The sequence below is a fragment of the Pristis pectinata genome, chromosome 4, assembly GCF_009764475.1.
Source record: "Pristis pectinata isolate sPriPec2 chromosome 4, sPriPec2.1.pri, whole genome shotgun sequence".
Taxonomy (NCBI): domain Eukaryota; kingdom Metazoa; phylum Chordata; class Chondrichthyes; order Rhinopristiformes; family Pristidae; genus Pristis; species Pristis pectinata.
In genome coordinates, this window is record NC_067408.1 from 42,994,557 (window position 1) to 43,017,900 (window position 23,344).

Consider the following 23,344-nt stretch of genomic DNA (forward strand, 5'->3'; position numbering starts at 1 on the left):
GGAGAACTGTATGTGGTACTCCAAGTGTACTCCAACTGATTTGCAGTAAAATTCAATATATCATTTATCTTCCTAATTACTTACTATACCTGCACAGTAACTTTGTGTCTAGTGTACAAAGAAACCTATCCAACAGCATTCCAACTGCTTTATGGGGAAGGAGTTGGTAAAACATCTCCCAAAGATAACATTGATGTCTACTGCGGTCTGGCTCTGCAAACACTGGCCACCAGTGGTACAGTGTATGCAAGATATTCACTGCAGAATGTGATAGTTATTATTTTTTCACCCATTTATAAAATTATGCTGTACACCACCCTGAAATGGAGTCCTGACTGATTATTTCCCGCCCCCCCCCCCCCCCAATTCCCACAGACCTAATCCCAACAGCTGATAAAGCCACAAGCCAGGATTTGAATCAGGGTTTCCTCAGCCTGTAAGCTGCTGTTCCTCACCTGGCTATTGCTTCTATTCTGTAATCCAGCTGTAGAAATATTATCCTTTTTATTTGATCTTAATTTAGCCCCTTACAATCTCCTGGCTTCATTTATCTGAAGGCACTAGAAGTGGGGGGAAAAAAAACTTTAAATTTTGATCATCTGACCACTAGGGGAAAGAATTGGTAACAGTTCATTTCATATTTATTCTAATGCACTATTTGTTGTAAGCTTCAAGAGCAACACTTAAAATATAATAAAAATGTCAAATCCTCTAAATTCTCAGGACTGACGGCACTGGGGGAGAGTGGAATAGATTTAACATTTCAGTTTGATGACCTTTAATTGGAACAATTCTATTGAAAGTTTATCAGCATACAGCACAGAAACAAGTTCTTTGGCCCACCAAGTCCAAGCTGACTATCAAACAGCTATTTACACTAATTTTATTCTCTCCATGTTCCTATCAACTGCCCTCAGGTTCAACCCCTCACATACAATCTAGGGATAATTTACAGTGGTTAATTAACCTACCAACCTCCATGTCTTTGGGATGTGGGAGGAAACCACCCACACAGGGAAAATGTGCAAACATTACACAGACAACACCAGAGCTCTACTAGCTGTGCCCCCTCACAGGCTCTCAACTGTCCCTGAGCCAGTCTAATACCAGATGCCCACCCCCGAGCACAATCTCACTGATCCTTCCTCACACCAGCACTGCTGCGGTAGCAAATGAGCCAGCATTAGCAAGAACCTTTTCATCAGCTGCACGTACAAAAAATGTGGCTTGACTGCTTTTTCATGTCACAGCTGTAACCAGAGCTGCTGCCTCTGCTGAAAAAACAGGTTATGTCACAGAGAAATGGAAAGAGATATTTAAGAGGCTTTTAGACAGACATACGAATATGCGGGGAATGGAAGGATATGGATCATGTTGAGGGAGAAGAGATTTAGTTTAATCTGGCATTGTGTTTGGCATAGGTATCGTAGGCCGAAGAGCCTGTTCCTCTGCTGTACCATTCTATGTAGTTTCTCGTCAAGTTGTTGCAGCCACATAATTAAACAAAAGAGTAGCAGTGCTAATTACTTCAAAGCAATTTTCTGATGGTCAATTGATTCAAAGGGAGCTCTGTATGGTATACATAATCCTCCTGACTGCTAACTGAGGGAACACAAATGATAGATAGGCTTGTACAAGGACTAATGCAATGTGATTGTTACCTACCCAATACCATTTCTGAAGAACTGCATTTCCACATTCTGCTTCTCCGTGGGGCTGGGCCAATGGGCTCTCAATAAAGGGGCAACATCTCCCAGGGCCATGAGTCTTCCATGCTGCTCTCCCAATGACTCAGTGAACTCACCCTCTTCGTTAGGCACTCTTCTCCCCACCTCTCCTCTCTCCCTCCCCTCTGGGCCTGTAATTCACCTACCCACAGCTAAAGAAGTGTTTGTGTGCCAATTCCAGATGGCTCAGGGAGGATAACACTAAAGTTGGCACAGCAGAGAGACCCAGCAGGGAAATCTCCAAATCTACGGGGACTCTATGGAGAGCCCTGAGTAGTAGTGCAGGGGCTCTCCATAGAGTGGAAGATGCCATTGCCGGCTAAAGTCCGATTCAGTGCCACATTTTGGGACTTCTGTGGCTACAGACTTAATTCCCAATGGAGGTGTTAGCATTTGACAAGGTTCCACATGGTAGGCTTCTTCAGAAGGTCAGAGGGCATGGGAACCAGGGACGCTTGGGAGAGTGGATTCAGAACTGGCTTGCCTGTAGAAGCAGAGAGTTGTGGTGGAGGGGGTGCATTCAGATTGGAGGGCTGTGACTAGCGGTGTCCCACAAGGGTCAGTTCTGGGACCTCTACTTTTCGGTGATATTTATTAATGACTTGGATGAGGGGATAGAAGGGTGGGTTAGCAAGTTTTCAGATGACACAAAGGTCAGAGGTGTTGTGGATAGTGTGGAGGACTGTAGGAGATTGCAGAGGGATATTGATAAGATGCAGAGCTGGGCTGACAAGTGGCAGATGGAGTTCAATCCGGAGAAGTGTGAGGTGGTACACTTTGGAAGGACAAACTCCAAGGCGGAGTACAAGATTAATGGCAGGATTCTGGGTAGTGTGGAGGAGCAGAGGGATCTAGGGGTTCATATCCACAGATCACTGAAAGTTGCCTCACAGGTGGATAGGGTAGTTAAGAAAGCTTATGGGATATTAGCTTTCATAAGTCGGGGGATCGAGTTTAAGAGCCACGAGGTAATGATGCAGCTCTACAAAACTCTGGTTAGACCACACTTAGAGTACTGTGTCCAGTTCTGGTCGCCTCATTATAGGAAGGATGTAGAAGTGTTGGAAAGGGTGCAGAGGAGATTTACCAGGATGCTGCCTGGTTTGGAGAGTAAGGATTATGAGGAGAGACTTAAGGGAGCGAGGGCTTTACTCTTTGGAGAGGAGGAGGATGAGGGGAGACATGATAGAGGTATACAAAATATTAAGAGGAACAGATAGAGGAGACAGCCAGCGCCTCTTTCCCAGGGCACCAATGCTCAATACAAGAGGACATGGCTTTAAAGTAATGGGTGGGAGGTTCGAGGGAGATATCAGAGGGAGGTTTTTCACCCAGAGAGTAGTTGGTGCATGGAAATCGCTGCCTGGGGTAGTGGTGGAGGCAGGTACAGTGGTCAAGTTCAAGAGGTTGTTAGGTAAGCATATGGAGGAATTTGTGGGAGGAAGAGGTTAGGTAGTCTTAAGCGAGGTTTGAAGGTCGGCACAACATGGTGGGCCGAAGGGCCTGTATTGTGCTGTATTGTTCTATTGTTCTATGGAAGTACAACACACAGGGACTACTGCAACATAAATACAGCAGGGAGCTGATGGTGGATTTCATCCTCCTGTATAAAACGGGACGATTCTCATTGGTTATGTTTAAAGCTTTTGACATCTTGTTGATTAATTCATGGAAAGCTCAACAACCTATATACAGGAGTCTGGTCTGGTCTGCCCTGGATCATATACTTCAGCTTTCATTTCAAAAGTAACCATTGTGCACATCAGGATGACCATGGCCACTAAGGTGGTCCCAGTTACATTGCAAGGTCGTCTGAAAATTTCAGCTCTCCCATCTGAAAATTGTGTGGGATGATAGGAGAGTGGCCACATCACACCTAAATTTAGCTGAGAGGAGCCATAAATGTTGGTGTGGGGGTGGGTGGGGAACGATGGGGCTCAGGAAATGTTCCTGGATGGCTCCTGCTTTCAGCAGCTGGCTGCAACTTAACTGCACCTGATGTGAGAACGACCTTACGCAACGAGTACCAACTACAGCTCCTCATTTGCCAGATATGTATCTGAACCTCTCCATAAGTAGAATTAGACCATTCAAACCAATAGTGATGTTAGATGTATCCCTAGCATTCTCTGCCCTTGTGTGGGGTTAACATTCTCTCAGATCACAAGCCTACGTGTGAATGTTGGAAAGTCTACATCTGTCTTGGGGATGTTTCAAAGGTAAAGTAGCCCACTGTAAATCATTGATCTCACTCATCCTCAGTGTCAAGGTTCACAAATGGTTAATTCAGAGGGGTCATCGAAGTGCAGTGTGTATGGAAATTATTAAAGATTAACGCAATATCGAAGCAACAGTGAAATTTAATTCGTCAGCTTATAACTTGCAGCTTTACCTTGGCTTTTTCACAGTTCAGCATCTCAAATTCAGATTCCTTCCCCACAGTAAATTGATTGGTTGTAGTGTGACATGGATAAATCTGAGACCATGTAAATGCGTCCCCATTCTGGACAACCTCTGTGTCGAACTTCATATTCTTCCCATGTTCAATGGCGTCTTCAGGCACACCTGCACAATGAATAATGTGTCAAATTAATGCATAGTCCTATGAAGAATAATGTAATTGATGGCTCTACCTCATTTTCATGGGCTTGGCTTCATGCAGGTGGTCTTCTGAACATTTCAGGAGTATTATAGTATCATAAGTAACAGCTTCCAAAAGTTCCAGCAGAGCTAATGATAGATTGTTCAGAACTAAGATTAGCATAGGCAAACAGTTACACACTCATAGTCATAGACTGGTCACTCAATTCTTAAATGTCTTATCGTAGTGTAGGGGCAGGCATGGTAGTGTAGTGGTTAGCGTAACGCTATTACAGCACCAGTGACCAGGGTTCAATTCCCGCTGCTGTCTGTAAGCAGTTTGTTCTCCCCGTGTCTACGTGGGTTTCCTCCGGGTGCTTCAGTTTCCTCCCACATTTCAAAGACGTATGGGTTAGGAAGTTGTGGGCATGCTATGTTGGTGCCGGAAGCATGCCAGCATAGCATGCCCACAACTTCCCCCAGAACACTCTACGCAACGATGCATTTCACTGTGTGTTTCGATGTACATGTGACTAATAAAGATACCTTAGATATTAATAAGTCCTAGATCCAGATGTGTAATACACAAATCAAACACAAAACACTTTTCTCAATCAAATAGCCATCTCTGAGGAAGTCTGCACAAATGGCACAAAATGTCTGCCCATCTAATTTCTTCCTGTTTTCCTAGTCACAGAGGCATGTCCCCACACCCAATAGGATGGACCTGTCATCTCCAGGAGTTAAAGATCAATCTCCAAGCCACCAATTTGAACAAATTCAGGGTATAAATCATAAAGACATAAGACTTCTTTTACTTTGGAGAAATAGGAGAAAGGGCTGCTTAATCAAGCAGGGGCTGTTGAAAGAGGAAAGGCACTAAATGAAGCTTCCGGCTGTACAGATAGCCTAAATTGGCAACCCTACACTGAGGAGACTGAAAGGTCTGTAGGTTATGGTTGAATAAAATAAACATTTTTGCTAATTTTAGAGGTAACAATTAGCTGTGAAAGGGAACTTGTTGCATATGTTACCAAGGTTTACATTCATTCATAAACAGTGTGATAGAACATAGAACAGTATAGCACAGCACAGCAGCAGGCCCTTAGGCTGACAATATTCATGTTGTCCATGATGCCAAATTAAATTAATCCATCTGCCTGCTCATCCATATCCCTCCACTCCCTGCCTGTTCATGTGCCTGTCTAAATGCCTCTTAAATGTTGCTATTGTATCTGCTTCCACCACCTCCCCTGGAAACACATTCTAGGTACCTACTACTCTCCTTTAAACTTTCCCCCTCTCAGGTTAAAGCCATGCTCTTTGGTATTTGACATTTCCACCCTGGGAAAAAGACTCTATCTACCCTAACTCTGACTATCGAGAAGTACTAATGGACTTCTCTTTACATCAGCATCTTGTTACCCCATATGAACAGTGCTAAACTTTAACACCATTAACGGAAAAGGCAGCGGATAGACAAAGGGAATCAAAGAAGTAAAATGGAAAGACAGAGACACACAAGAAAACAGGCAAATCAATTTTTTTTGTTATAATCATCCAGTCCTTGTTGAGATTGAGCCACAAAACAGTTTAAAAAAAATTGCCGCACCAGGCCACAAACTGGCCTGGAAAATGGGCATGGAGTCTCCCAAGGGATTAAATGAAAGGAAGAGGAATGGATGATACTGCCTATCACAGCCATCTGACAAGATCATTAACAATGTCTGCTAGAGAAATAAAGGACTGCAGATGCTGGAATCTAGATGAAAAACATGGATGCTGCCTGGCCTGCTTGAGTTATTATTTCAGCTTGTATATTCTGCTCTATATGGAACAGTGTTCCACATTTCTACCACCTTTAAGTGGAAAAGTCTTTTATGAGTGTATCTCTTCTTAATAACCCAACTCTGATTTTTTTTTAAATGTTAAATGCTCATCAAGATTTTCCCACCTGTGGGTGAAAATGTTTCCTTTTACAGTATCTACGCTATCAATTCTTTTCAAAATTTTAAATCCTCCAATGAATATACACCTTAACCATCTGTATTCAAGATAATCCATGCCTAATTCGTGTAATCTCTCCACGTAATTTAATTCTTGGAGCCCTGGCAACATTCTGGTGAACTTGCACAGTACTGTCTCCTAGGCTGAGATGTTCTTTCCAAGGTGCAGAACCTACAACTATACATGATATTTTAGAAATGCTACTCCAGAGCTGCATGCAGTAACCCAGTTATGGTACATAGTATAGCTGTAGCAAAACTTTCTACTCTGTTTTCCAATCTAGTTATAAAGGCAAACATCCTAAAAATAATGATTTTTTTTGGACCTGAAACTTTAGTGCACATAGAATCCCAAATCTCTTTGGACCTCTGCTCTTCCTAGATTTCATTATTTAATGTCCATAACTATCCTGTTGTGGCTCAAAATGGGTGACATCACACATAACTGAAATCCATCCACCAGTTTTATTTAATCACTTTACCTATCAATTATATATTGTTTTTATGTCGTTACACTCTTTTCCGTACTACTCTGCTACCAATCTTGGTGCCCTCTGTAAATAGGTCTCTATAATAGGAAAGGAGAATATAAATCAGCCATTGGATCTAAAATAAAACTAAAAACAAGCCTCATGTATGCAAAGGCAAAATAATAAATCGAACAGTACACACATTTTGAAGAAGAGATAATTGGAGAGGAGAGAGATCGAAAGGAGGTGAAGAGTGGAGGAGGGACATAGGACAAGCAGAGAATAGGAGATAAGGAAAAGAGAAAAGGAGAAGAAAATGAGGTAAGCAAAGACAAAGATAGGATTTGGTGGAAATATGATGGGGGATGTGACAAAAATAAGTGTTTGAAATGATTTAAAAAATGTTTTCAGTGTTAATATTAATAAATTACCTGTGACACTTGTGTTTCTTATAAAGTAGGATTTTTTGAAGATAGTGTGTGCAAGGTAAAAATGTTTTTTGTATTCAGCGAAGACTAGCATGCCCAGACCTGCCAATGCTCTGAGGATTAAAGTACTCATTGATATTGTCTCATCTTATCATAAGCCCCTGGAGTATTTTCAGTTACAGTCTGTGTCGGTGGCTCTATGTGCACATGTTTCATAATCAGCCTAATTATTATACTGTTCATATTATACAGTTAAGGGGCAGTGTCTTTATAAATCATGGCTTCATGAGATTTGGAAAATGAAATTATAAATATAGGAATTTCTAGCTAGCAAAAACTACAAAAAGTGGGAACATTATGATTTTATTACATTTTATTAGAATATGATATCCATTGAATTCACCCCTCAAGATCAAATAAGTGGAATTGGTTACTGACTTCTCATTTTGAATTATGAAGCTATTCTTCTATGTGCTGTTTCTAAAACTTTCTTTGTGGAAAAGCTGAAGGAGAAGAAAATGAAGTGTTTCTGGTTGATGATGTGAGAAGCCAACGCTTGACAGCCTGGTTTGACAAACTTTACGTGATTTGAATGCAGAACCCTGAAGCATCCCAGACTCTTGTGATGAGGTCTGAGTAACAGCAAGGTCTTGTGTTCTCCCTCCAAAATGCACCTGAAAGTTTTAGCAGCCAGCAAAGCCACACTTCCCGCTTTGCCAGCTTTCAAGGTAGAAACACTTCAAACTATTAAGAATAAAACAAAGAATTTCAGAAAAGTAACAAAAACTTTTAAATAATTAAAAATATGAAGCAATGCAAAAACATATGCTTGAAAAGGGTAGATATCTTCTTAACTTTTTTCCCTGCAGTCCAACAATTCCCGCTAAAGTCAATGGTGTTGACTTCTGCACCCAGACTAACCAGTTTAAATTCTAGCGAATCTCAGGCAGATTGATCTGCAGAGCATATTGTCAGATATGGCCCCATTTGTGGCCAAGTTTGGGACTTCAGCATTTGAGAATACATGCCTAGAAGTAAATGAGTTGCTGGCATTTATCAATAACATCCAGCCATGATGTTTTTTCTTTCATACTTAATGAAATGTCTTATCGTCTCCTCCTTCCTTGCAATAATCTTTGGGACATAATTTAAAACTAGGCAACACTTATGGTGCAGGTGCTATAAAGAAGAATAAGAAGCACTGGTTATATTTCTGAAGAAGGGTTGAGGTATAAAATGGAAAGGTAAGGAAGTGAGCACAAGTGATCACAAATAGACAAGCTTTGTTAGGATGAGTGTTCAAGCCATGTTCTAAAAGTTTGGCAGTTCTTTTTGTCCTTTTGGAAAGAAAGAGTAAAACAAAGTACATAAAGCTTAACACAACAATTTTGGTAAATTAATGCAAAGATGGAACAAACTGTTCTTGTTGCTCTGTGGAAGTGCTCGCACACACATACGAGTATTTTGCCATTATTGAAATTCCTGTTTTTGCTCACTTGTGTGAAAAGTGTAAATTATTACAGCCTGGGAGGAAGGGAAATATTCAGCCTAACACATGTATGGTTCTTTGAATTATCTATCCACCTAGTCTCATTTCCTAATTCTTTGTATATGTAATGTTGTTAAAAAGTACTAATTGTCCTCCTGGGCCAGATTTATTAACCAGTGGTATCTAAAAGATGTCTTAGTGACTTTTTTTTTTCCTTACTGTTGTTTTCTCCCCTGCAAAAAGCAGAAACTTATTGACAATGCTATGTTTCTACTCTGATGTATTATTTACACGTCAGTAAATCCTGGTAAACAATTCAACACTGCATGCATCAAATGCCTGATCCAACTCACATTCAATTTAAGCATGTGTTTGCTTACCATGAGAATTATCAGCTTTTAATAGCTACTGAAAACCTTGGCTATATTTAACCCTTTCTGACCTCAGGCTGCAGGCCAATTATAACACCCTGAACCCTCTGTATTAAAGATAAGCTGAATCAGCACAGATAGATTTAAACTGACACCTTGCTTTTTATGGATAAGTTACTCATTGGATAGCTAGATCATTATTATCTGAGAGAGAAAAGAACATTTGATTTTTTCCCTAATTTAAATACATCTACTTTTCAATAACATCAGCCCAACACAAATTTCAGGCTTAGTTTCTTCTTTGTCATGGTACTCCTTTAAAATTTGAGAAGGGCAGAACCCTCTAGTAAAATTGTTATCAGTTTGATTCAAAAGATGGTATCACCACAAATGATCCCTTACCTAAAGCCTTCATAAATTCTTCATAGTTTTCCTGACTTCCAAATGCATACTTGCCAGTGAAACTCATTTTGCTGCAAAAAGAGAATTAAAGATTTAATAAGTGTGGTGACGATAAAGGCAGTCGACACAGTATGATAGAGTCAGTGTCTATATACAGTACTCCCACTGCACGTTGTGATAAGTCACCAGCTCAACCATAAATCATTCAACATTAGTTATTAAACTATTTCATTAAGGTGGAGTGTGTGACTCAGACCAATAAAGGCCCTTAACCCAGCTTAGCATTGAGAGTCAAAGCAGTTAGTTTGCTAGGCTGAGCTCCGTCAGCGTCTTGAGGGTGAGCCCTGAAATATGGAGATGGCCTGGAATCCCAGTCAAGCTAAGAAGAGAATTGCTTTCAGTTCAGCGTCCCTTTGAAACTTTATTTTCGCAACATAAGCAGCTTTCTGCAAGTGAGAAAGATGGTATCATTATTAAAGCTAAATGTAAAGATCTGGTCCATATTAGCAATTCATATGACTTAACACTTCATTAAATTCCTTTACTGAACTTTGAGTAGAAAACTGATGGCTTGATGAATCAATATACCTCTAACTCCAACCTACTTTAATTTATTTTTTCCCTCCCTTTCATTTATTCCCCTCTTCTTAAGGTGCTGCTTCAGTTGAGGGTATAGTTCAAGAATAAAAACAGAAATGCTGGAATTACTGATGCGAGGTTTCCACCTGAATCGTCGATGATTTCTTTCCTCCCACAGATGCAGCTTGACCCACTGAGCTCCTCCAGCAGATTGTTTGTTGCTGGAATTACTCAGCAGATCAGGCAGCATCTATCAAGTGAGAAAGAGAATTAACATTTCAGGCGGATGACCCTTCATCAGAACTGTGATCTGAATCACCATGTGCCAGATGTCTTCCACTGCTGTACTCAACTATTTACCTCTTGAGGAGCATCAAAACCCAGCCTTATTCTGTTTTCCTTGACAGATACAAAGTTCCAGGGTCATAATCAGGAACAGCAATCCTATCTGATATTTCCACACAGCAGTGCTCGGACGTGGAGATCAACTCCGTAGCCAATCTCCAAGGCCACCTAGTGTGTGAACAACAATTAAGTATGGCTTGGGAATCAAAACAGGGCATCCGACTCTGAATTATATTTTATATTTTTTTATATTCATTCAAGAGATGTGGGCTTCACAGACTGAGCCACCCTTAATTGCCCCTGAGAAGGTGGTGGTGAGCTGTCTTCTTGAACTGCTGTGGGTCCTTGAGGTGCGGGTATACCCACATGCTGTTAGGGAGAGAGTTCCAGGATTTTGACCCAGCAATAGTGAAGCAATGGCGATATATTTCCAAGTCAGGATGGTATGTAGTTTGGCGGGCAACCTCCAAGTGGTGGTGTTCCCATGTTTTTGCTGCCCTTGTGCTTCTAGCTTGTAGAAGTCCTGGGTTTGGAAGGTGCTGTCTGAGAAGTCTTGGTGAGTTGCTGCAGTGCATCCTGTAGATGGTACAAACTGCTGCTACTGTGCATCGGTGGTGGAGTGAGTGAATGGTTGGGATGCCTATCAAGAGGGCTGCTATGTCCTGTATTGTGACAAGCTTCTTGAGTGTTGTTGAAGCTGCACTCATCTAGACAAGTAGAGATTATTCTATCGCACTCCTGACTTGAGCCTTGTAGATGGTGAACAGGATTTGGGGAGTTTGGAGGTGAGTTACTTACCACAGGATTCCTAGTCTCTGACCTGCTCTTGTAGCCACACTGTACATGGCTACTCCTGTTTAGTTTCTGGTCAATGGTAACCCCCAGGATATTGATAGTGGAGGATTCAGTGACGGTAATGCCATTGAATGTCAGGGAGTGATAGCCAGATTTTTTCTTGCTGGATATTGACACTGCCTGGCACTTGTGTGGCATGAATGTTACTTGCCCAGGCCTGGCCATATCCAGCCCAGGCCTGGCTGTTGTCCAGGTCTTGCTGCATTTGGTTGTTAACTGCTTCGTTATCTGAGGAGTCACAAATGATAAGATAAGATATCTTTATTAGTCACATGTACATCGAAACACACAGTGAAATGCATCTTTTGCATAGAGTGTTCTGGGGGCAGCCCGCAAGGGTCACCATGCTTCTGGCGCCAACGTAGCATGCCCACAACTCCTAACCTGTACGTCGCTGGAATGTGGGAGGAAACCGGAGCACCCGGAGGAAACCCATGCAGACACGGGGAGAACATACAAACTCCTTACAGTGGCCGGAATTGAACCTGGGTCACTGGCGCTGTAATAGCGTTGTTCAATACTACAACAGGCAACCGGGTAACTAAAAGGAATGGAAAGGATTCAGGAAGTAGTGCATAGTGAATGTATTCATGACTTTTGGAAACAGATATTGGTAACATAAGTACACATAAATTCATTTTCTATTGTGAACATTCCTTTTACTTTGTTACAATTGTTACAAGTGCCAGAAAGCCAGCCTTTCACAAGGGAGGCAGGTTTAGGCTTCTCTAAAGCTTTCATACACTTGAGGGAATGAAGACAGGCATATCCTAACTCCTAAATCTAAGTCATGCCAAGTCTGTTCAACCCATACTCTTGTTTGTGATGATCTACATTGACGTCCAGACCAACAAAGTTTTAGATTTTAAAAAATCTGTGCTCAAATACTTCCCTTATCCCATTGCAACAACCTCGGAGCACAATACTCCTCTAATTCTGGCCATTTTAGATCTCCTGTTCACTATTGAGTCCCTACCTTTAGCTGCCTGGCCCTAAACACTGGCAGTCCCTGCATAACCCTCTTGCCTGTCTACAACTCCCTTAAACCATACCTGTCTGACAAGACTATGGCCACATACCCTAAATAGAGATCCAAGATCTGTTCCAAGTCTATACATCAGACAATACAATGCAGACATCCACAGTGTGAAAACAGGACTTCATCTCCACAAGAATTGAGTGGTAGTCACTTATACCAATGATATTGTGGACAGCTGTATATGCCACAGGTATATTGGTGAGGATTAGGTCAGGCAGGTTTAGTTCTCATGTTGATTCATTCACTGGCTGCCGCAGACCCAGTCTGGCAGCTCTCTGCCCTTCAGGAACCAGCCAGCTCAGTCATTGCTGGCACTACCAAGCATTCTACGTGACGGACAACACAGCTGCACAGCTTAGAGCACATTATGTTTATGGTGTTGTAATTCCAACAGTGGGTGATTGTTCTTGCCACTCAAGTCAATGACCAACATGGAGCTAAATACAAAATGCCGGGGGAACTCAGCGGGTCAGGCAGCATCTGTGGAGACAAAGGGATGATTGATGTTGTAGGTGGAGACCCTGTATTAGGACTAACATAGGACTGGCTTCTAGCATCATTAGAAAAATAAACTTGACACTGGGGAACTGTACAAGATAATCTGATTTCTTACTTTCTCTAAATCATGAATAACATTCCTTCCTTCCCAAAACAGCATCAGAGCCAGATTACAGAATTCAATATCAATGAAGTGTTCGCCTCAATCAGACTAAGTGCTTTAAACGAATAGATTTGTAATGGTAGAAAATGTTGATTTGAATGTTAGGAGAGATAACAAGGTGATTGTAAGATGCAGCTGATCATTGTGAGAGAGTCAATGGACACTAAGAAATATAATTAGATTAGTAACAGGACACTACAGTATCCATATTTTAAAAAGGTAACAAAACTGAGTAATTTTACTTCAGTGCACTAAGAAATAATGGAACTAGTTATTAGAAATAACCTTTAAAACTTACTGTTCAATTAGCATGTGATAGTGAACAGTCGTCTTGGGGTCGATCCTGCCTTGAGAATTTCCTTTGATGAACAATAAAGAAAACCAACAGAAAATTGGAATACGTAGCCAAATTGTAGAATACATGGAAGTTCAGTGCTCTGATCAGACTGCACTTCAGTTGGTGAGTCAAGTTTTGATGATTGAGGCACACAGAGAAGTCTTGAGATGAAAATTCACAAGAACATCCCAGTATCAGAGTTATGAGGAATTTGGACATAAGGATTTTCAAAAGTAGTGCCTAAGAGCAGACGTAAATTGCTTTATTTAAAATGCAGGATAATTCAAATACTCAGCACCAATTTTAAAATAACAGCTAGAATAGAACAAGGGCCATAGCATCAAGCTAATAAAAAGACAAATGTCAGTGGACTCTTGTCAACAGTAAATGATCAGCATTAGAAATAAATTTCCAGTTAGGATGTCAGAGGTGAAAACCCTCGAATAATCTATGAAGTAACTGAATGCAGCAATGGGCAGATGTAAGGTTATCAAAAATTTTGTGATTTATGAAATGGTTGCCACATGCTAATCAACAAGGAAAACATATCCCAGCATTCCAGTTGCTCTCCGTGTTAATAAGACTTATTAACATCAAAGGGCTATGCAAACTTTCCACCTTTGATACACATTTAACAATGTTTTCAAGAATGTGCCATGTATGGTGGGGAACCTTAAGAGCTTTTTGTGGAGAACTGTGTACACCTGGAGGCAAAAAGAAGTTAATTTGGCAACCTACAAAAGTCTAAGATAATATATTGAACATAGTTATTGTCTGAAACTACCCAGTCACTGACTATACCCAAATTCAAATTAAATTTCTTCCATTTAATCATACAAAAATCCATTATAATGAATGAGGGGAGATGCTCAGAATATGGAGAAATCTAGAAAAGGAACTGCTTCACAACTTAATAGGTACCAATTCTAGTTATTTGTAGAAAAGGAGGTTAAAAAAGGGGCAAATTAAAAATTTCTTTCCTACATGAGGAATAGTAATGTGCAAGGTGAAACAAAGACTTTAATTCTTGACTTAACTCTCCTTATTTATTTTGGCAAAACTAAGAATAAACTGAAGTACAATCTATTCAATAAATTACTTAATTGAAATTATCTACTAATCCAGCCATTGTTCACAGTATTATCTACAGTATATCCCTAACATTATTTTAGATGTTGCTTAATTTAATATATCAGATAATTCAAATCTTCATACTCATGCTCAGTGTGCAGTTGTTCGAGAAACTCTGAAAATCTGTGACCATGTAAATTCAATTTTTTAAATTGTAATTTGCTTAAATTTTCAAACAGCAATATTTAATGTTCATAAAATGTCTAACAATTTTAAAGTGAGATTTAGATGTTGATAGTTGGCTAACGTAATGAACTTTGTAATGTTTGATCTTTGTTAATTACTTGGCTGGCTTCACCCATTGTTTATTTCTGTGCATTCATTAACTTTCCTTTCTTTTGTACTTATATATATCATAAATCCCACACTGGACTTTCAGCTGGTGTGTGCAGAATGAAGCATTATCACTTAAGTGACTCAGTTACTTCACAAGATGAAAGTGATCATTCTTTACAATGGATGTTATCCAGACCAAAAAATTAAAAAAATGGATTTCCTTTTTTAAAACATGTTCAATAATCATCCTGTAATGCTCACTGTTCTTATGAACATTTTTGTTCAGTCCTTCTTAATTTAGGAGTTCCTGCCTTTCCACAGGATGGCACAGTGGTGCAGCTAGTAGAGCTGCTGCCTCACAGCTCCAAGAGATTCAGGTTCAATCCCGACCTCTGTCTGTGTAACATTTGCACTTTCTCTGTATGACCATGTGGGACTCCTCCAGGTGCTCCACACATCCCAAAGATGTGCAGGTCGATGGGTTGATTGGCCACTGTAAATTACCCCTAATATGTAGGTGTGTGGTGGGATCTGTGAGAAGTTGATGAGGATGTGCGGAGAATAAAATGGGATTAATGTAAATGGGTGTTTGATGGTGCAGACTTGGTGGGTTGAAAGGCCTGTTTTAGTGTTGTGAGGCTTCGTCTACACAGAAATGATATCTTTATTAGTCACATGTACATCGAAACACACAGTGAAATGCATCTTTTGTGTAGAATGTTCTGGGGGCAGCCTGCAAGTGTCGCCACACTTCTAGCACCGACATAGCATGCCCATAACTTCCTGACCTGTACGTCTTTGGAATGTGGGAGGAAAGCGGAGCACCCGGAGGAAACCCACGCAGACACGGGGAGAACGTACTAACTCATTACAGACAGCAGCCGGAATTGAAGCCGGGTTGCTGGTGCTGTAATAGCATTGCGCTAACCGCTACACTACCGTACCTGCCCACACTACTGTGCCAGCCCATAAAATTGTCATCAGGGGCCAAACGGAGAGGGTACAAAGCTAGTTGTCTGGTAATCCTGCCCCTCTTATGTTGCAGTTGTATAAGATGTTGGTGAGGCCACACCTGGAGTGTTGTGTATGGTTTTGTTTGCCTGCTATAGGAAAGACATCATTAAACTGAAAAGAGTGCAGAGAAGATTTATGAGGATGCTGCCAGGACTCAAGGGCCTGAGTTATAGGGAGAGGTTGGGCAGGCTAGGACTTTATCCCCTGGAACATAGGAGATTGCGGGGTGATCTTAGAGAGGTGCACAAAATCATGAGGGGTATAGATAAGGTGAACGCACATAATCTTTTTCCCAGGGGAGGGGAACTAAAAACTAGAGGGTACAGGTTTAAGATGAGAGGTGAAAGACTTAAAAGGGACCTGAGGGGCAACTTCTTTATGCAGAGGGTGGTGCATATAAGCTGCCAGAGGAAGTGGTAGAAGCAGGGACAATAACAACATTTAAAAGACATTTGGATGTACATGGATAAGGAGGGGTTTAGAGGGATATGGGCCAAACATGGGCAAATAGCCCCATCTTGGTGAGCACAATGGTCGACATGGACGAGTTGACCTGAAGGGCCTGTTTCCATGGTGTATTACTCTATGATTGTGATAGTGGCCAGGAGTACTAGTGGGCATCTATAAATTTGCCAACGACACCAATTTTGTTGGTAGAATCTCAGATGGCGATGAGGACGCTTACAGGAGTGAGATAGATCAGCTAGCTGAGTGGTGTTGCAACGACAACCTCACACTCAACGTCAGCAAGACCAAGGCACTGATTGTGGACTTCAGGAAGGGGAAGTCAGGAGAACACACACCAGTCTTCATTGAGGGGTCAGCGATGGAAAGGGTGAGCAGCTTCAAGTTCCTGGGCGACAACATCTCAGAGGATCTATCCTGGACCCAACACATTGATGCAATCAGAAAGAAGGCACAGCAGCGGCTCTACTTCATTAGGAGTTTGAGGAGATTTGGTATGTCACCAAAGACTCTTGCAAATTTCTACAGATGTACGGTGGAAAGCATCCTGACTGGTTGCATTACCGCCTGGTATGAAGACTCCATTGCTCAGGATCGCAAGTGGCTGCAGAGGGTTGTAGACTCAGCCAGCTCCATCACAGGCACAACCCTCCCCGCCATCCAAGCCATCTTCAAGAGGTGGTGCCTCAAGAAGGCAGCATCCATCATTAAGGACCCTCACCATCTGGGACATGCCCTCTTCTCATTACTACCATCATGGAGGAGGTACAGGAGCTGAAGACCCACACTCAACGATTCAGGAACAGCTTCTTCCCCTCCACCATCAGATTTCTGAATGATCCATGAACACTACCTCACTATTCCTTTGTATTTTGCACTATTTGTTTGTTTTTGTAAATTTATAGATTTTAATGGCTTTGCACTGTACTACAGCCACAAAAAAATAAATTTCACATCATAGGACAGTGATAATAAATCTGATTCTGATCCCAGAGAACGAGTTGCTTCTTCCCACAGCTCAGTCTTTGTGTCTGAGCGCAATGACAGGCCTCATCCCAGCACACTGTGAACCTGTGACTTAATTGGGAGGGGAGCAGGAGAATTGAGGAGAAGAATCTTTAACATTTACAAAGTCCTTCTGGAGTACCTTCAAGAGCTTACCATTCTCCAAAAATGTTACTTCTAATTTACTTACACTTTTTTAGTTATTCAGATTCCAATCTAATGACGGTGATGGTGGGGGTTGGGATGGGATCGGTAAATTACTCTGCCGGAAACAACGCCCTGTTGATTATTATCTACATGAGATTTAAGCGTTACCCCAAACACAACCTTAACGATTGAATTATTAATCCATATAAGTCAAGTTACAAATGCACACAAAACAGTTTCCTTGAGATTTTCTTTCCAACTCTGCAATGAAATGACATGGTCTCCCTTCAATACAATTTCAAGGGAACTTCCTCCGAGCGCTACTATTTCACAGATGCAGAGTCACAGAAACTCGAGCGGGAAACGAAAGCTTCGTCTCTCCGATTAAACCCACACCATTCATAGCAGGAGAACAACGTTTACTCACCCGGGCTCGAAATCAGCTTCAAGACCACCCTGTGCTTGCTGGTATCTCGGTGGTATTCTCTCAGTCTCTATCAATGCCCTCTGCTGGAGATCATCAACTTCACGGTCCACACCGATCCAGACACATCACTGCAGTCGTAACTCAATGATTCGCTGTTCAAAGTCTCGCTTCACTTAAATAAGTTCCTTCTGTTAAATCACGAAACCTAGAAAAATGGATAAAGTACCCATCAAGTTAAAACAAAATTAGTAATACGTTAGATGAATTAAGGCTATTGGTTATTGTAAAGACAATAGAACTGAGGGAAAATAATTCAATGATGTTAAAAGTGACAAGTTTCAAGTTCAAGTTTCAAGTTTATTGTCATGGGCATGCACACCCAGGGTATAAATGCCATGAAAGTTAGCTTTTTTGCAGCAGCAGCACAGTACATTACAAACATGACAACATAAATTGCGTAAAATTAAATTAACATAAATTATACATAATTTAGACGCCAGAATAAACAAATAAACAATAACGACATTAGTGCAAGTTGAGAGAAATATAGACTGAGGTAGAATTAGGGTTTTTCAGGTCGGTTCAAGAACCTGATGGCAGTGGGGAAGAAGGTGTTGTTGAACCTTGAGGTGAGGGTCTTCAGGCTCCTGTACCTCCTGCCTAATGGCAGCGGTGAGAAGGGCATGGCCCGGATGGTGGGAGTCCTTAATGATGGATGTTGCCTTCCTGAGACATCACCTCTTGTAGATCAACAATAAAATATAAATGATAAAGTACACTGTTGATTCAGCAGAACTTTTCAAAGAGGCTGTATCAAAGTGATTTCCTTGTACATGAAGATCTGCTTCATTCCATCCAATGTGCATTTTAGTAGCATAGCACTGAAAAAACACTATGTGATTGAATTTCTAGGTTGCTGTTTTCACCAGTGGAAGGGGTGGGAACAAAGAAGATAGATTTATAAAGATTGGTGAAGGAAACAGGATAACAAGAGGAAAATGGTTTTCACACAGGGAGTAGTCACGATTTGAAGGACTGTTGGATCATCATAACCTTCAAAAGGAATTCGCTAAGCTCTTGAGGGTACAATATTTGCGGGGCCATGAGAAGGTGCTGTGGAATGGGACTGACTGTGTTGCTCTTATGGACAGCTAGTATAGGCTCGATGGGCTTTATGGCCTCCTCCCATGCTGTAACAATCTCCTGATTTTTTTTCATATGTTTCAGGTTGATGACCTGATGGTATAGAAGTCTGAAGTCTGACACCACCAGGTTCAAGAACAGCTACTTTCCTACAACCATCAGATACCTGAACTAACCTGCACAACCCTAACCCTACCTCAGTAACGGAACACTGCAGACCACCTCTTGCACTACCATGGACCTGTTTCTAATTGTGATTTTGCACTAATGTCTTGTTTTGCACAGTCTTTTTCTTCACTGTCCTGTATAATTGATGTACAGTTTATGTATAATTTACGTTCTGTGTCTGAACCTATGTAACTGTGATGCTGCTGCAGGCGAGTTTTTCATTGTACCTGTACCTCACGGTATTTATACATATGACAATAAACTTGACTTAATTTAGCGCTTCACATGTGAGTCCAAGGGTGTCATTTATTGCATCCAGTGCTCCCAGTGCGGCCTACTATACATCGGTGAGACCCAACGCAGATTGGGTGACTGCTTCGTCGAGCACCTTTGCTCCATCCACGGCATCAGCCAGGACCCCCCAGTGGCCACCCACTTCAATTCCACACCCCACTCCCATAATGACATGCCATTCCATGGCCTCCTCTACTGCCACGTTAAGGCCAGGTGCAGGTTGGAGGAACAACACCTCACATTCCACCTTGGGAGTCTCCAACCTGACGGCCTCAACATCGATTTCTCTAACTTCCGGTAACCCCTCCCCTTCTTTTTCTTCTCCCACCCCCTCCCCCCACTCCTTTGTCTTCCCTTATTCCTGTGGCTCCCTTCCCCTGCCTTGATAACCTGCCCATCTCCTCTCTTCCCCTCCTCCATCCTTAATTCCATGGTCCACTGCCCTCTCCAACCGGATTCCTTCTTCTTCAGCCCTTTGCCTCTTCTACCTATCACCTCTAAGCTTATTACATCTTCTCCCCCCTCCCCCGCCCACCTACCTTCCCCTCTCACCTGGACTCACCTGTCACCTGAACTCGCCTATCCCCTGCCTGTGTGTGTTCCTCCCCCTCCCTCCACCTTCTTACTCTGGCTTCTGCCCTCTTCCTTTCCAGTCCTGATGAAGGGTCTCGGCCCGAAACGTCGACTGTTTGTTTCCCTCCATGGATGCTGCCTGACCTGCTGAGTTCCTCCAGCATTTTTTATGTATTGCTCCAGATTCCAGCGTCTGCAGAATTTCTCGTGTCTTAACTTGACTTTTCATTTGAAATGGAAGTAAATTAGAGATGTAACAAATCCTAACCAGGTACAGAGGCAAGAGAAGGGGCAAGGAGGAAAGGGCAAAAGGGAAGGTCTTTAGTCGAGTGGAAGGCGGCAAAAGATTAATAAAAATAAATAATGAAACATGTTGAAAAGTAAAGGAAGGTTTAGGGGGGCGTAAACTGGTATTACAGAAACAATACTGGAAGTTGCTGAACTCAGTGATGAGTCTGGGAGGCATTATTGTGCCTCATGGGTCGATAACGTTCTGTTTGTTGAGTTTATGTTGAGCTTCATGGGAACAATGTGGGAGGCTGAGGGCAGAATGGGAGTGAGATTTGGAATTAAGGTGACAGGTAAATGGTGCTGGTTTATTATTGTCACTTGTACTGACGTACAGTGAAAAACTTGTCTTGCATGCCGTTCATACAGATCAATTCATTACGCAGTGCATTGAGGTAGTACAGGGTAAAAGCAATAACAGAATACAGAGTAAAGTGTCACAGCTACAAGGAAGTGCATTGCAGATAGACAATAAGGTGCAAGGTCACAACAAGGTTGGTAATGGCTGTTGTGCAGAACAAAGTCATTTGGCAAATCATTCACTCTGTTTTTGCTCTGCCTGGTGTAAAGGAGTACTTGGGGTCTGAATCCCTGGATTGTGGAAAGGGTGGAGACAAAAGGGCAGCTTTTGCACTTTATGCAATGGCATGGAAAGGGAGGAGATGTCCATAGGGGAATGCTGCCGGCTGGCACATTCCAGGCTGCAGGAGTACGTGCTGAGGGACGCACTGAAGCTGGGCGCAGCCAACGCAAAGGCTCGGTGGGGAAGGACTACAGTTTAGGGTTTTTCTGCCACTGGAGAGGGAGGGGCGGGGACAGGCGAGAAAACCCCTAAATATTGTAAATACAGGACCAGATAGCTTCCAGGGAGCCACACCTGTGGCATCGGTGCTGTTTTCTATATACAAAGGTAACACTAATGAATGATATGTACAAGAATGTAAAGGTTAGCACTGTTTTGTAATTGTATATAGTTTGTCTTTTATCATGAATAAAGTTTATTTTGCATAAAAAAAATGGAAAGGGAGGAAAGTGTCTGTTCTGATTTACAAGTAGACATGACAGTTCAAATGGAGGGGAGAAAACATGATTGGTGATAGTCTGATGCTGGAGGTAAAGGAAATGCCAGGGGATGATCCAATGAATGTGGAGACTGGTGGGCAGAGGAAGCCTGGCATGAAAGAATATGGAAAATGGACACAATCAAGGACCGATTCGATTATTCTGGAGGGGAATCCTTGGCTGAGGAGAAAACTTGTAAGGGGATTATGTCTTCTGAACAGATTCAATGGCAACAGAATCTGGGGGAATAGAATAGTGTATCTAGAATGTGGGCTGGGAAGAAGTTTAGTTCCTTCCAAATCGATGGGTTTTACAGTGAAAATTGGTTCAAAGTCTATCCCCAGAAATGGACGTGTAGAAGTTGAAGAAAGGAAGGGTGCTGTTGGAGATGGAGCGTGTGTTGGTGAAGGAAGGGTGCATATTGGAGACAAAGTTGGTGACATTTTCCAGTTTGGACTGAGAGGGGGAAATGGCACTGGCACAATCGTTAATGAACTGGAACAGGAGAAAAGGGTGGAGTGGAACAAAGAAGTTAAGCATGACTCACACCCACTCCATAAATGTATTTTTAGTTTTCATTTCAAATTTAACACACATCATTTTGCCTTAGTAGAGCTAAAAATGCGAAGGAAAGGGGAGTGAGGTTTCCAAGTGTCCTTGCACTATGGCTCTGTCAATAGACTACTATTATCCAAGATACAAGAGCTTATGGTTAACTCTAAAATTGGAATACAGCTGATAAACCAGTTGTAGTATTGCAACATATCAGAACAATGGGATTAGCAGGGCTATAAATTCCTGTGTTGATTATTTACACAGATTCAACATCATACTTACTAAACTATTTCTTGCAACTCTGCTCTTACCTACCTTCCTCCTGAACAGAGCAAGGACAGAGCTCCCCTCATCCTTCATACTCAAGCCTCCGCATTCAAAGGATCATTCTTTGCGATTTCCACCAGCTCCAACAAAATTCCACCATCAGAAACATATTCCCCTCCCCTGCTCTTTCAACATTTTGAAGGGGTTGTTCCCTTTGTGACTCCCTGGTATGGTCTTCCTTCCCCAGCTACCACTCCACATCCAATGCAACAGCAAGAGATGCAACACCTGTCTCTTCAACTCTTCCTACCATCCAGGGACCCATACAGTCTTTCCAGATGAAGCATCAGTTCACTTGCAGTTCTTCCAGTCTAGTTTACTGTATTCAGTGTTCACGTTGTGGTCTCCTCTACATCAGAGAAACTAAATCCAGATTGGGTGATCGCTTGTTGGAGCATTTGCATTCAGTCCATGGGAAAGACCCCAAGCTTCTGGTTGCACTCTTACAACAAGCTTCAATGCAGGTTTGAGGAACAATACCTCATCTTCTCTCTGGGCATGTTATAGCCTTCTGGACTCAATATTGTAGTTTACAACTTTAGGCATCTTACTCTTTCTGTCTGTATCAGAACTGGCCATTTCTGCCTGTCACCATTTTAGCTCAGTTTTTCTTTCTAATAGTATACTCTGTCCTGCTGGGCAAGTCTCATAGCTGCCTTCTTAAAAACACATTACACAGACATTTGCTTCTGACCGTTACTCAGACTGACCCTATTAACCCATTTGGTCTCACCCTGTCAGAAGTATTCATTTTGTTCTCTCCATTCCTCACCCACCTTGTCTGCTACTGAAAACTAACTTGTTTTCCGACAAAGGGTCTTGGGCCTGAAATGTTGATTGTTTTTCTTTCCACAGATGCTGCCTGACCTGCTGAGATTTTCCAGCAGTTTCTGTTTTTATATCATATTTACTAAACCACTTATTATTGTGCCACAATCTTAAAACCTGATGTTAAACCTGGCAATCACATTAAGACAAAACAAATTGAGAACACACAGAAATCCACAACTTAGGGAAATGATAACAATTTAATAATAGTGGGCATTATATTCTGTCTTTCACTCTGCCCAGCAATATTCTAAAGCACAACACCGGTTTCCTATTAAAATGTCACTTTATAGTCCGAGCAACACAGCAACGGTCAATGCACAATATTTGATAAAGTGGAGAACCTTGTATT

The 23,344-nt window shown here is 41.8% G+C and overlaps 2 protein-coding genes across 8 annotated transcripts in view; one reads left to right on the forward strand and one right to left on the reverse strand.

Moving 5' to 3' along the window:
• Positions 1-23,344, forward strand: part of ccnjl (cyclin J-like) — a 441,915-nt gene that overhangs the window by 103,781 nt on the left and 314,790 nt on the right. The gene's annotated exons all lie outside the window — the stretch shown is intronic.
• LOC127569262 (gastrotropin-like) overlaps positions 1-23,344 on the reverse strand; it is a 176,650-nt gene that overhangs the window by 1,294 nt on the left and 152,012 nt on the right. For 4 of the 7 annotated variants that reach the window (XM_052013730.1, XM_052013731.1, XM_052013729.1 and 1 more), the window contains 5 exons: positions 17,755-17,959; positions 13,251-13,311; positions 11,196-11,480; positions 9,474-9,544; positions 4,120-4,292 (listed from right to left, as the gene is read on the reverse strand). In XM_052013730.1, the coding sequence (XP_051869690.1) occupies positions 4,120-4,292; positions 9,474-9,544; positions 11,196-11,242 (291 nt within the window). In that variant the 5' untranslated portion in view covers positions 11,243-11,480; positions 13,251-13,311; positions 17,755-17,959. Of the gene's footprint in view, positions 1-4,119; positions 4,293-9,473; positions 9,545-10,412; positions 10,666-11,195; positions 11,481-13,250; positions 13,312-17,754; positions 17,960-23,344 lie in introns of those variants that run through there. The other 3 variants (XM_052013732.1, XM_052013734.1, XM_052013733.1) reach the window with 3 other exon arrangements.